Source organism: Amia ocellicauda, chromosome 20 (assembly GCF_036373705.1).
Source record: "Amia ocellicauda isolate fAmiCal2 chromosome 20, fAmiCal2.hap1, whole genome shotgun sequence".
Taxonomy (NCBI): domain Eukaryota; kingdom Metazoa; phylum Chordata; class Actinopteri; order Amiiformes; family Amiidae; genus Amia; species Amia ocellicauda.
In genome coordinates, this window is record NC_089869.1 from 18219821 (window position 1) to 18233648 (window position 13828).

The 13828-nt window shown below is 36.9% G+C and overlaps 1 protein-coding gene across 1 annotated transcript in view; it reads left to right on the forward strand.

Moving 5' to 3' along the window:
* Positions 1-13828, forward strand: part of pcdh15b (protocadherin-related 15b) — a 139122-nt gene that overhangs the window by 57939 nt on the left and 67355 nt on the right. The window contains exons 11-14 of the mRNA XM_066693290.1: positions 3435-3569; positions 10228-10377; positions 11611-11804; positions 13546-13678. Of these exons, the coding sequence (XP_066549387.1) occupies positions 3435-3569; positions 10228-10377; positions 11611-11804; positions 13546-13678 (612 nt within the window). The remainder of the gene's footprint in view (positions 1-3434; positions 3570-10227; positions 10378-11610; positions 11805-13545; positions 13679-13828) is intronic.

The window sequence follows — 13828 nt, forward strand, 5'->3', positions numbered from 1 at the left end:
CTTTCTTTAAGGTTTACTTGTGAAATACAAATTTAGATTAATTATATATTTTAAGTTGCAAACAGTGCAAAATTATAGAAACATAGTTTTGTTACTTATATTTCAACACGTATTACATTAAAACAATACATGTACAGCCATTGTGTAAATAAATACAGTAGATATTATGCAGTTTCTTTCCAAGGAACACTGGGAGTAATTTTGTTTTCAGTAACATTTGACTGGTTGAATTCAATCCTTTCTTTTGACTACACTGCTGATGGCTACTCAAAAACTATTAATAAACAATAATTTAATAACAATATAGAATATAGACACATTTAAGTCTAAACATTTGACAAATAAGTATACAAACTTAACATTACAAGTAATAAACAAGAATAATGAACTGGAATCTTGAAAGTTAAGTACATTATATAACCTAATCTTTAATAGTTACTGAGGTAAAACATTTGATCTGTCAATTAAAAATTACCATCTGACTTCGGAATAGTGAATTGCGTTAAGTAGAACCAAAAAAAACTCATACAACCTTACAAGAGTTGAAACCGTAACGAAAGAAAACATGTTGGTATTAAAACTACTACTTAGTACCAATAATGCTGCCAAACATGTAATGGCTTTATTATTGCGTGTCTGCTATGGTTGGCTGCAGATGCTCTCTTGCGTTTGGTTTAACTGTCATGAAAAAAAAGACAAAACAGGCCTTTGCACCAGTATTTCTTCAGGGGGATTTTCGGGTAAGTAGGCAGGTTAGGATGAGCCCTGCATTCAAATCAGCTGAATTCATATTCATGCCGTTGTGAATAACGCTTAGTTTGTGGAGAGTTCCCTGGCAGAGAGAAAGTGTCCCACAGAAGATTTCAGAAGGGTTGTCAGACTGAAGGTGCTTACAAACTAAGATAAAATAAAATCAGTAAAGCCCACAAACATCCAGACATTAGTAACAAACGCACAGGATTAGACTACCTGAAATATAGACTGTGTTACTGTCAACCAGACACTGTTTAAAAAGATAATCTGGGATGGCATTTACCATTTCTTAGATGTGAACAATGTACCATTTTATTAATTAAAAGGTCAACAAATTTCATAACATTACCTGTCCTCTCATTCTCTGAATAAAACATGTTACAGTAACAGCAACTGAGCATACCAGAATCACTTCATAACAACTGGATATCAAACTAATCGAGTTGAAATAACTGGATAACATATAGTGAATTGTAGGCACCGGAGAACAATCAGTATTGATCAATGTAGAACTAACTCTGTATTGTTGAAATGCATTATTGTATTGTTTCCGGAAAACAGCAGTAACATTTAATTAAAGTCAATATCGGAAACAATCACGGATTTTAAAGAAATCAGCTTTTCATAAGGAAACAAATGACAATAAATAATAGACCACACCAGCTTTGAAAGCTCTCTTGTAAGACACTAATGGTCATTTTTGGGGATTATTCTCATTTTATTTTTACTCCATTCAAAACCACTTTGTTTTTTTCTCTTAGTGCTTGCCAAATTAATGTAATCTTTTAGCTGTACCTCATTTACATTCCAAGGTTTCCATTGATCACCTAGCACAAGCAGAGACAATTATTTCTCTAAAGCGCTGTTTGTTCCTCCTTCTATTTGAACAAATAGCCCTGTGATCGTTATTCCAATTTGGGTGGTTTTTTTGGTCGCTCCCGACATTCTTAAATGGAAAAACACAAAATCAACATCTATTTGATTCAGGTTTTATGCTAATCTAATTAAAACCATTCCGGTTTGCTCTTTCTGGTGTTAATGTCTCCTTTTTTTCTGTCTTTTCCAGCCTTGTCTGTAATTCTCCTGACAGTTTGCATGAGCCTTTTGTGTTTTGTTTGCTCCTTTGTTTGACCATCATTTCAATAGTTTTTACATTTTTTAAGTCATGTCGATTGCTTTTGTCACCAAGGACTGCTAATTTATTGTATATAGATATTTCTGAGAGGAGAAGGGATTGGAATTCAGTATTTCACCGTCACATATTAAGTTTGGTTAACAGCTACAATGGGAGGGAGAGATGTTTATTCGATGGATATCTTTTGATTGAAACGCTAAACTGGAATAGTCAGAGAGTGCACTGTTAATCACAGGGGAGTGACAGTTTAACTTCCTGAGAGTCATTTCACACAGGTGGCTAAGGGTGGAGTCATATTTGTCTGGCAGTACAGATTTTACACTGATGGACTGCTGAAGCCACACAAAGCTTTAATTAATCTTTATAAATGTGTGGTAGAATTCCACTCTGGAACGACTTAATGATTCCCTGATGGTCCCTGAATTGGTTTGCTTTAAAATAAATGCTTGGGCTGCGTAGATTTCTGCTTAGAGGGCAAATCAAGATGACATAAAAAGTCAAACAAAAGCATGTATTCCTTGCTGCTTTGATCGTGTGTCGTCATTATGTAGCATTCATAATGCCACAGTGCCAACGTGCCAGATCAGACTACCTTTGAGTCTCGGATGTTCTCACAAAATGCACTGACATCGGGTCCTGCCGTTTACTGACCACGGAAGCAGGGGGGGAAAAAATCGAGGGGAAGATATTCTCCTTCCTATAAATGATTATGCTCCAATGAAAGTTTGTGAAAGTTACAAAGCCAAGATAGATTAAAGGAACAGCTGATCACTGTTTCTGATGTGGTCAGATGAGATTTGGGCAAATTAGCTAATTCTGAATAACTGCCAGAAGCTTTTGTTGTTCTTAAATGAATTGCTTTAATGATGCGTTTCATATGTATATTGTGTTGTGGAATATTAAAGGGGTAATCTTTCTGTCATTTGCATCTTCCTGTTATTCCTCCACCAACTAGGTAATTATACACGGTCTGTGCGACTCTCTTGCCGTTCCTCCGTTTCTGTTTTGTTAATTTTAAGATAGTAATTCAATGAAGAGCAGGTTCTAAAAATATTCAGGATATATTTAAGTTATTAATGGACAAAGAAAATAATATATTTTAAAATCAAGAAAGATGTCTTTGCAGGAAATGTTTTTGCTAGGATACTTAGAGTTAAATATAATTTCAGAATCAGAAAAATTAAGAGCGAGACAAATATCAAGTCTTCGAAGGTATTCAAAAAGTACGAAATCATATAACGGGGGAATAACAAGGACTCCTTTACATAAATAATACATTTAAGATAAATTAACTAATTAATGTGGTTCAACCAAACTATTTAGTAAAGATCTGCAATATTAGTAATGTTGATTTATCGAGCCACCTTTCAGGTCCACTGAGATCAATGTCATTAAATTCGGGGAGTGCCGTTTGCCTGTGGAAGTGTCATCAATAAGAGTAAAACAATATCTCGACTGTTTTGGTTTGATAAATACTTGCATGGTACTTGTAGGACAGTTCTAACATGTGACTTGGTTAATGGTGTGCTTCAATCCTGTTTTAAAGACAAAAGACCCCATGGTGCAGATTTCCTTAAACAATTACAACACCATCTTTACCGTGACTGTGTCTGGGATCGTGCGCTACCTGACGTTACTGAAGCCCGTGGACCGGGAGCAGCAGCAGACCTACACGTTCACGGTGAGTGCCGGCCTCTCGGCTACCGGACTGCCCTTGCTAGGAATTATAAATGAATCCATTAGAATGCATTTCTCATGTATTTAAATTCTGTAAGGTCCTGAGAGAATAAAACATTTTGATGTGCCACAAATGATTTTAAGTTAGCAGGTTTGCCTTATTGTATTATATCAATAATTAACCCAACGCCTTAATATTAATCAGATTCTTTCTTCTGATGTGTCGACAGGATCTGTCACTTTAACCCGGTGTATTACACTAGTAGGTCATCTGTCTCATTTTATGTGAGGCCAACAGCAACCTGAACCCCAATCCTAGACAGCATCAACATTAAAGCCATGCCTTCACAAATTGACACTCGATTGAGTTTAGTCAATAGAAAGGTAACCCTAACCTTAACGAAAGCCGAAGTTTCCTGGGGACTATAACCCTAACCCTAGCCCGGACCAAAATGTAATCCTAATTTGATTTCTGTCTTAAGTAAAAGTGCATCATTTAGATGCATAATGTGGGATGTGCCACAGAATTGTGGAAAGATATTCCATGTTTTTACCAAACTCTTGTTTATTCGTTTTTTTTTTTTTCATTGGCCAGATAATCTTCCCAGATTTAAAGCATGTAAAAGCGCAGACTTTATGAAGTATACAAAGTGATTTCAAGCAGAACTTATGCAAAAAGAATAAGCCAGAAGGTTTTGTATTGATTGTCTTTATAAGAAAAAAGCAATCAATGTAAAAGCATTCATTGAAGAATTAAATTGTGTGAAAGATGAATGGGGGGGATTTTAATGTAATACAGTACCCTTTCTCATTAAGTGTTTCCATAGCTTTTTCAGCAAGGAAATTCAGAAGAAATCATAAGAGCTTCCACAACATCCTCTTATAGAGTATTGACAGCGTAGAAAGGTTTAGCTTTTTTCATCCCGGAAAATATATCTTTCTAATGAGAAACATTTCCTCAGATATGTACAAGAGCTATTATCATTTGAATGACATCTCTTAGGTTGTGTAGAGAAGTCTTTCCTTATCAATGTACAACTCAAACTGTAGTCATCAGGAACTCTGTATGTGTTTAACAAATTCGATTTTCTCTTAAATATCTTAAACGGTGTTGCACATGACTTAATGAAATTGTAGTGATTTATTGTGTGTCCCCAAGACCAAAACAATCAGTACAGGAGAGACCGGTCTCTCTTTTTAAGCTCTGGGTCAATGGCTGTTTTAAAACGAATTTTAAACCCCACTGTTTGACCTTGGCTTCTCATCATTAGAGGCTATGGTCTTTTAAAGAGTCATTTTTTTTCTCCTCTGCACCGCAGTTTCTAAGAAGAATATTAGATGTACAAATAGCCCTATCTGGACTCGTCTATCTCTGTCTGGGCTTTACAGGTGTTTACCCATTCACAGAGTGATTTATGTTTCTGGCTGTTACATTTCTTACACTTGATTGAGGTGGCATGTGTTGCTTTCTCAGTGCTCTGGGATGAGTTTGATTCATTGGATGTTCTTCCAACACAAGTTCACCGGCCTTGTAAACCTCTGAACTCAGAAATATGAAATTAGGAGTTTTTCCAAAATGAGACTTGAGATTTGGGGTTAACAGACAAACTATGTTCAGTATATTTCTTAGGAGATGGAAGAGGAATGAAAGAGCCAAACTTGACACAATTATTCTCTCTTCTAAGGCTGACAAGGGCCTTGCATTGTTATGTTTTGTATTATGTTCACTTACCCCAGGTTTAAATCCGAATGTAAATAAGCTAAACATTCACAGAATTGATTCCCTGCTGCCATTGCTGATGCCAATTTCTTCTCGGTGGAGATGTGCGAAACGTTTTCTTTTTTTTTTTTTTCTCACGTCTTCCATTCTGCCATCTGTTTTGATGATTGGAGACACTTCAATTATTGTATTTATGTTATTAAAGCACTTTGTTTTCTCCAAACAGCTTCTCCGCATTTGCCAAAACACAGCATGTTCCCCAAGAATATTAATATATTAATATTTTTTTAGGAATGGTTTAATTTCCATAATAGTGTTTCACAATAAGCTCTGCTGCTGTCAGCTCTGTCCATGTTATACGTGTTGAACAAGTCCATTTGCATACAGCATCTCATTGGTTGGTGGAAACTTGCCGCTAATCCACCATTACAAAAGTAAAAATGGATTTTCGAATGATTCTGGCCGTGTTTTTATGATTAAGATCCTTAATTTTTTGGTATATCTCAAATACGATTCCTTACACAAACAAAAAAAGGAGTGTATATCTAAATACTACCATAACGCTTGCTTTTCATTCTACGTCATTGTCTGCTGCTCACCAATTGACACAATATGCATTTATGTTTCTACAGTTCACTTTGCAGTTTCTTCACTCCTAGAATACTTAGAGTACTTAAAGTAATAAATGACCCAATTATTCTGTCTTTTTGGTATGAAACAGGTGCTAATGGATGGAATTTCTATGAGTTTTCTGTGGATTTTATGATTGTTTAGGTGTAGGTGACCTTCAGGAATACAATAAGAAATGTTATAGCATTTCGAAATAATCCCTGTAATTTGTCTCAGTATAGGTATTACATATAATTACTGTAGTTCTTCCAAAGGGCTTGAGGCTTTTTGTGAAAGAGAAGATTTTATTTTTTAAGAACTTTCTAGAGGTAATAGTAGTAAGCCATAAAGTGCCCTTCCTGTGTGTGTGTGTATATGAAGCACGTGGTTGTCTTTGTTGTGCTCTGTAAGCCCACGTGAGACAAGTCAGTCCCTGGTGCTGCACTGGAGGAGTTAATCTATGGTGTTTTAATGTATTTGATGATGCATTATTCTGTGACACCCTTGACCAGATTCTTTAGTCCCTTGTGGATCAATTGTGTGTCTTATACAATAAGAGATGCCAATTAACTTGCTCGTTCAGCCTAACAATAAGTTATTCACCTGAGGGCTGTCAGTTTCTTGTCAAGCATTTCAATTGAGACGTGGAAGATGTAGGCCTCAGAAATGTGCCTAAAATTAACCCTGTTTTACTGCTCACTAATGTCCCTTTTTTGTATGCAGAAGTAATCCATTTTAGTTTTTATTGGACACCAAACGAGCACAATGGGTTGACTGGCCTCCTCTCATTTGTAAACTTTCTTATGGTGAAACAAACTCAGAACTGACTGAATTTGGCCTATCTGGGTGTATTTTAAAGTCAAGGTCAAGGTCAAGACCACACCAAGGATTATCATGCTAGAGTGTTCCCTCTCTTCTTGCTGGAGACTTTTATTGTACAGAAATTAACAACCTCTTGCCCTTCATGAAAAAGCTTGCCCCAGTATATTAGTTTAACAGTGCTTGTTCTCATACATTAAGCTTATCTTTATTTATTATTTGTTTCTGTTCGTGACACATACACCTTTGAGTTAATGTAGGTAGAGGTGTCTTGAGTTTTCACCAGGTAAACAGTGATTCAGTGCTGTGACTAGTGAAATAGTGCTGTTTTCACCATTTGCAATTAGAGATTTCTGTCCTCTCAATTGTTTAAGAGCATTACAAAGCAGCTGCCAACAATCAAAAATTGATGGGTGTTTTTGTATTGTTTGTTTGTATTTTGCTCTTAACCAAGTAACACTTATGGATTTCATGACTCCGAAGAAACAATGAGGCAATCAGGCAATGAGAATGAACACGGCAATCTTCCTGCTTTGTGTCTGTACAAATGCAAATCTCCACCCCCTCCATCCACCTATGGCTCAGGAGACCCGGTCCAGGAGACTTAGCATTCCAGGCACTCGGCATCTGTCCTGTATTTCTTGCAGCTTATAGTCAGAAATTGATTAAAACAGTGGAAGAGGTACACTTGCCAGGAAAGGGCTTTGAGACGTATTTCTCCACACTGAAGAATTCAGTAGGATTTAAGATATATTTCACATACCAGTAGTCATGGACTGACACCCTTACTTATTCCCCTGCTTTAAACAGTTCCTTAGAAAGGTAGTTCCACAGAAAAGATATGTCTGAATCCTTTCTTTTGAAACAAGGGACTTCAATCAACAGCTTCAAAGGTTAATAACTTGGGTAATCCAGTACCTCAGGTGGGAAAACGTTTTTTTGATTTCATCTCTGACTTTTGTTTAAAATGGCATTTGATGGCATAATATGGGTTCTGCTCTACAATATTTAGTTCAGCAGTTAACGATTTGCTCAGTAGCCGTTGTGATTGGAGCATCAACCGATAAAATGTTGTATTCACAGTTTCTTCTATTCAAAACACGTACCTAAATGTATCTGACCTACAGTAGATGTAAATCAGAAATTGAGATTATAATTGAGAAAATGGCAAAGCAAAATACTTTGCTTAGTCTACCAAAGCCTTCTATGTGTTAATGTCCAGCTTCTTGTCTTTCTATTATTTTATTTACATTTTGGCTTCAATTACCATTTGTCCTGTCACACTAGCATACTAAGTTAGTAGATTCAATTGTAATTGCTCTAGTAATTATATCATATATTTGTGTTTGAGAGGTTTTAGGTTGTTTTCATTTTCAAATAAAGGTTAATAATTTCATAGAGGCTAAAATAGGGCCGGATTAAATCAAAACTTTGACCCACCCGCTAATAGCAAACTACAAACCTGTACATTATAGCGGTTACATTTATGATTAGAAGAAAGTAGCATCTTCTACAAGTATAGTTCTCTACTTTTCTATTTGCGGGTGGGTCAAAGTTTTGATTTAATCCCAGCCCTGGTTGATGCAGGTGTACATTCAGAATATTGATTGAATTTAATCGTTTAAGTAGAAATACATGTTACTACACTGCTCAAAAAAAGTAAGGGAACACTTAAATCACACATCGGATCTCGATGAACGAAATATATTAAAGATAAAAATCTTTACTGTACATTGTGTAATTCATTGAGAACAAAATTACATAACAACGGTCAATGGAAACCAAAATCACCAACCGATTGAGGGCTGGATTCAGACTCACACCAAAAATCAAAGTAAACAATTGAAATCACAGGCTGTTCCAACTTGCGTGAATTTCATCACAGCAACTCTGTAGTGTGCATGGCCTCCAAGTGCCTGTGTGCACTTTTGGTATTGCTACTGAAAGTAATAGTTTTTCACCTTTTTATTTATCTGTCAAAATGCTGAATGCACTCTTTGTAATTATTTGTATTTGTCAAGTTACGATTTTACCAGAGGCAGTGATGCATTTGAAAGCAACTGTATAGATATTCATAATATTGTCCACTTTCATCTGTAACAGTCTGCCCAACACGAATGTATGTTTGTGATGTGGCTGGTTGTCTTCTAGAGTAGAAACATATCCGGCCCCAAGAAACTTTTTCACAGAACAAGCCTTTCAGTCCCATAACTGTATTTCCTGCTCGGAAGAATAAATGCCCGCAGCAAATTCTGTCAAGACTTTCAAATGAAATGTTGCTAAGCACTATGGACATTAAAAAAAAAGCAAGTAAATGTCCTCAATCCTGTTTTTCAAAGGCCACATATTGTTCAGTATCGATTAAGTGTGCTACTGTGTTTTTCAAACATAATACATTATGCTCTGAATGCACTTATGGCACATGGAAAATCATATATATTTAAGTATTATATTTCCTTTATCGAGTGGGAAATTGTCCTGGCTGCTTGACTTCACTAGCATATTCAGTTACAATACCCATCATGTTTTCTCTGGGTGACACCTGCACTGCTCGTGAAACTGAATGCTTCCTCCCCTAATATGATAGGGATATGACTTTCAGATCTATAAAGTGAGGGTTAGTGCTTTTGCTTGAAAGGAAGTGGTACTGCAGGGAGTCTTTTGCGTCAGAAATACCACAGCAAGTGAAAGAAAACCCAACTGCCTAAAGAGTATTGCTTAATCAAGCAGCAGGTAGGAAGGTAATTGCTTGTATATGTGATGAAAAATAGGTCTTCTAGGTTCTAGGGGATATCTGTGTTGTGTGGGGAAGGAAATCATGTTATCACTGCACATAAGTCAGTCTCTGAAGTTGCAGTGTGTTTTGAGACCAGACTAAGAATAAATGGAGGGAGGATGCTTGGCTAAACTCCCAAGTCAAATAAGGTATCTCAAGCCCCAGAGAATGAACCTGTGTGCTGAGATTCCTAAAGAAAACCATAAATCAGTGCTGGTACATGATTTATTTAATCAGGGGAAGAAATGCCGAAAGCATCTTGCCCATGCCTTGCAGCAGTCCCTGTACTGGTGGTTGTGACCAGCGTGGATCACCGTGGATGAGTTGATTTGTCATCTACAGATATCATAACGAAAGCTTCAGAGTGAAAGGGTGTTTTGGGGGTTTCCTTTCTGTTGCACTCTTAAGGTAACATTAACATTCAAATAAAGACATTGCCATGTAAGGCGTGCTTCTGGGCACTTCGATAATTCTTGTTACCCAACAAGTGAAAGAAAGTTGTGCTTTGATCTTGCGTTTCAGCAGCGCCCCTCCAGAGAGTACGCTAGTGAGGATGTCGGAGTTACAGTCGAGATATAATAAGTTTGCTGAATCAGCTCATTGATCATTAATATTGCCACAAGGAAGTTAGGCATACTTCTGCTTGTGTGTTAATATATATAATTGTTTTTAACAATAGGCAGTACTTGTAGGCCTGGCTTCAACTAATTAATTTTCTTCTTCATTTTCCCTCTCAAGATGATAGCTTCTGATGGCGTCCAGGAAAGTACTCCAGTCACAGTTAATATCCTGGTGATCGATGCCAACGATAACACTCCAACCTTCTCCAACATCTCGTACAGTGTCAATGTTTACACGGACATGCAACCTGGGAGAAGTGTATTACGGGTAATCAATATTTACTGGCTTTTTTCACCAACAACCCACTTACTTAGAATAATATAAAGTTTCGTATCCCCCGTTTTGATATTTTAAAGCCTACCTAATGTTCTAACACCCTCTTTAGATTCTCTTGGCTTAGCACATTGTCTTACTTTGATATATTACGTTTAAAAGACACTTGGTGATAAATTGTATTTCTAAAGTCAGGGCATGATCCCAGTCATCGGATCAGGCCTGCCGAGACAGAGGAGAGAGACAAAAGGTCAAGTTTAATCTGTTTTAAAAATCAGCCATTCTGTTTCATAGGAATGAGGTTAGGAATCGCGTAACTTTCTACATGACTGGTGATTCGTTTTTATGAGCTAATTTTTATTTCAGTTTGGATCTGAAGATTGTTATAATTTTATAAGATATTCTTTGAGCTGAAACATTTTTCAATTCATCACACAACTCGTTACCATACCTTACCCATTGGCTGGTGCTCAAGTGTTGTAAGTGTTTAACCATATATTCTTTGCAACATCAGAGCATTGATTTATTATTTTAATTTGTTTCTGATTAATGATTTAATATACAAATGTTTCTGAGGCTTTGTGGTTTGCTATGCATTTTTTAAAATCTGACTGCAGACAATAAAGCTTTCGTTAACTAGTAGTAAGATAAATTAAGATAAGTTTTAAGTTTCATTCTGCATTTATTACAAAAGCAGTTTCTTTACAGACTGGAAAAATCAGGCGATCTTTGCCTTATGGCTAAGATGTTTGTTTTCTTTTGTTTATAATGTAATTTGCTGATTCACAAATGCAGTGATGGACAATAAAAATAGATTACACATTTTAATATGAATAAACAATACAATAATGATCCAGCAAGGGCTTATAGCACTAACAAATATTCATGCTTTAGGTGACAAACTGCAGCAGAATAAAACTGGTATGCAAATTAGGTGTATGATGTAAAATATGCAAATCTGAAAACTAAAATATAAATTACAAATATTCTAATAATCCATTTCCTATGTACCTTAACAGAAGTGTGTTTGCTTTAAGTGTACCTGCATTTAATGGAATAATTGGTATGTATTGTTTTTAACAGGTATTGTACTAAATATAACACACTTATTGCAGGATAGAGGTTAAAAAATACATATTTTTATTACACAGCTATTCTTCATACACTATAATATAATTATATTACAAAATAATAGGCTGTTGAAGAAAATAATGACTTTTCCTTCAGCTGATAGCCTTCGATGCAGATGAAGGTCTCAATGGACTGATCACTTACGAGATCCTCGCCGGCGATCAGGGAGATTTCACCATAAATAACAGGACGGGCCTGATCACGGTGGCTCCCGGCGTCAGCCTGGTCGTGGGCCGCTCCTACGCCCTCACTGTCAAGGCTTCAGACAGCGCACCCGTGTCCCTGAGGAGGTAAGCCATCCGAGGTCGCTGGGATTGTAATCAGGTCTGATAGGCTATGTGAGCCAGTCACTTTTCATTCATTCAGCAAAGTGCCCCCTTAAACCGTTTTACCTTTTCCCAGGAATCATTACCGGGCTAGGTGGTCAGGTTTTTGTCTTGGCAGTTAGCCAGATGTGTAATACCCTCTCGAAGGCAATATTTCACACCTGCCGCTTTAGTGCGACGTTTAGGAAGGCAGCAATTAAAACATTTATCCAAATAAGCTCAAATTGCCATCTTTCACTTAATACAGTCTGTCCAATTCAAGAAGGGTCCATGTTTCAAAAGCTTGATATTGTATACCTACCCTACTCTGAAATAAAGACGTGACATTTAAAGGCGTTTTTGTTTGGAGTCAATAGCCATGTCATTCAAGTAGGCAGCTAATTATGACTGCAGGTCTTTCTTCATGGTATTCAGCGAAAGAACAGCAGTGCTGCATTACATTGTGTACTACGATGGGATTCTTGCCTAATCTGTTTATGCATATGGTGCATGTTTATATCGGTCACTTATGTTGTAAGTCGCCCTGGATAAGGGCGTCTGCCAAGAAATAAAAATAATAATAATAATAATGTTTAAGCCTTTTATGCAAAGTTGTCAGAGAAACTTTATATGATCAGCTACAGTGAACTTAAAGGATTTACATTTTGTTTTTGCGTACCTCTTCCCAAGCGCTGGTGTGTACAACAAAGAATGTCTAAAGCTTCAGCCATTTGAGTCGCTTGATTTAATTAACGAGGCCCCATTGGAGGGAAATCTCATGTGGAAGTTGGAATCTGGTATCAGAAGAAGAAAAAAAAAACTTGGCAGAGTAGGATAAGTGTGGATTCCAATGATGAGAACCAGCAGGTGAATAATTATTTGTTTATTGAAGTTTGGAGCTTGAACGTGGGTAGCGAACACCGCCGAGGATTCATTTCAGGATAAGTGCTTTCTACTGGAGTGGGGTAGGCTTGACTCGGTTTTATGGTGCACTCCAGTGGAGCTTTTCTAAATAAAACTCATGTGCAATTCAAATAAAAGACATCATGCATATTTAAAGGAATCTGTAAAATGCAAGCTCACCGCTGTTATATCACTTGAATGCATCTTCTTCTACAAGAGGCCCATATGGTCCAGTGACTCCAGTCAGAATCCCATCAGCACTCAACACCACACCGATTCTTCATGTAATAACTATGAGGATGGGAGAAATGAGCTTCCAGGTTATGAAAAGGGGTTTAGCCAACAATAAAGATCAGGGCCTAAATGTGAATTTAAGCTTCACCATTTCTTTTGGCCATTTAAAATTCAGGTTGAAACCTTACAAATCTCAAAATTGAGGGTGCAAGCAGTGTTTGAATGAGGTTACTCTTTGCAGATTTCACAAGCTCCTATTAACTTTCATATATATGTGTGTTTGTGTGTGTTGTTGTTGTTGTTGTTGTTGTTGTTGTTGTTTTTGGAATCAAGTGTTTTATAGCTCGAAAGATATAGTTCAGTAAAAACAGCCAGTGATTGAACATTTATGAGTCTTGTTTGTGTTTCTTATACATATACCAGCAAGTCTGCTATGTGTGATCGAATCTTGATTGCACAATGAGGCCTAACCCAGGGGAGGTCATTATACAAGAAAGTTGGTCAGGCATATCAATACAGCATCTGTTTGTTTCATCTCATTTCTGCATCACAAACAAAACTTGAGTGTATTCAATTCCTCTGATTACAGGAGTTCCATCACTACGGTCTATATCGAGGTTCTGCCACCAAACAACCAGAGTCCCCCACGGTTTCCACAGTTCATGTACAGCCTAGAAGTCAGTGAGGCCATGAGGACGGGAGCCATACTGCTGAACCTGCAGGTAAACTCGGGAGAATGATGGCTGATCATCATAGAAACATAGAAGATATTAAAAAATCACATTCATGTTTATACATTTCTATCACATGATAAACTCTTGTTCGGCTTCATGGAAAACTTGCCAATAAATACAATTCAAACCAGAACTTAA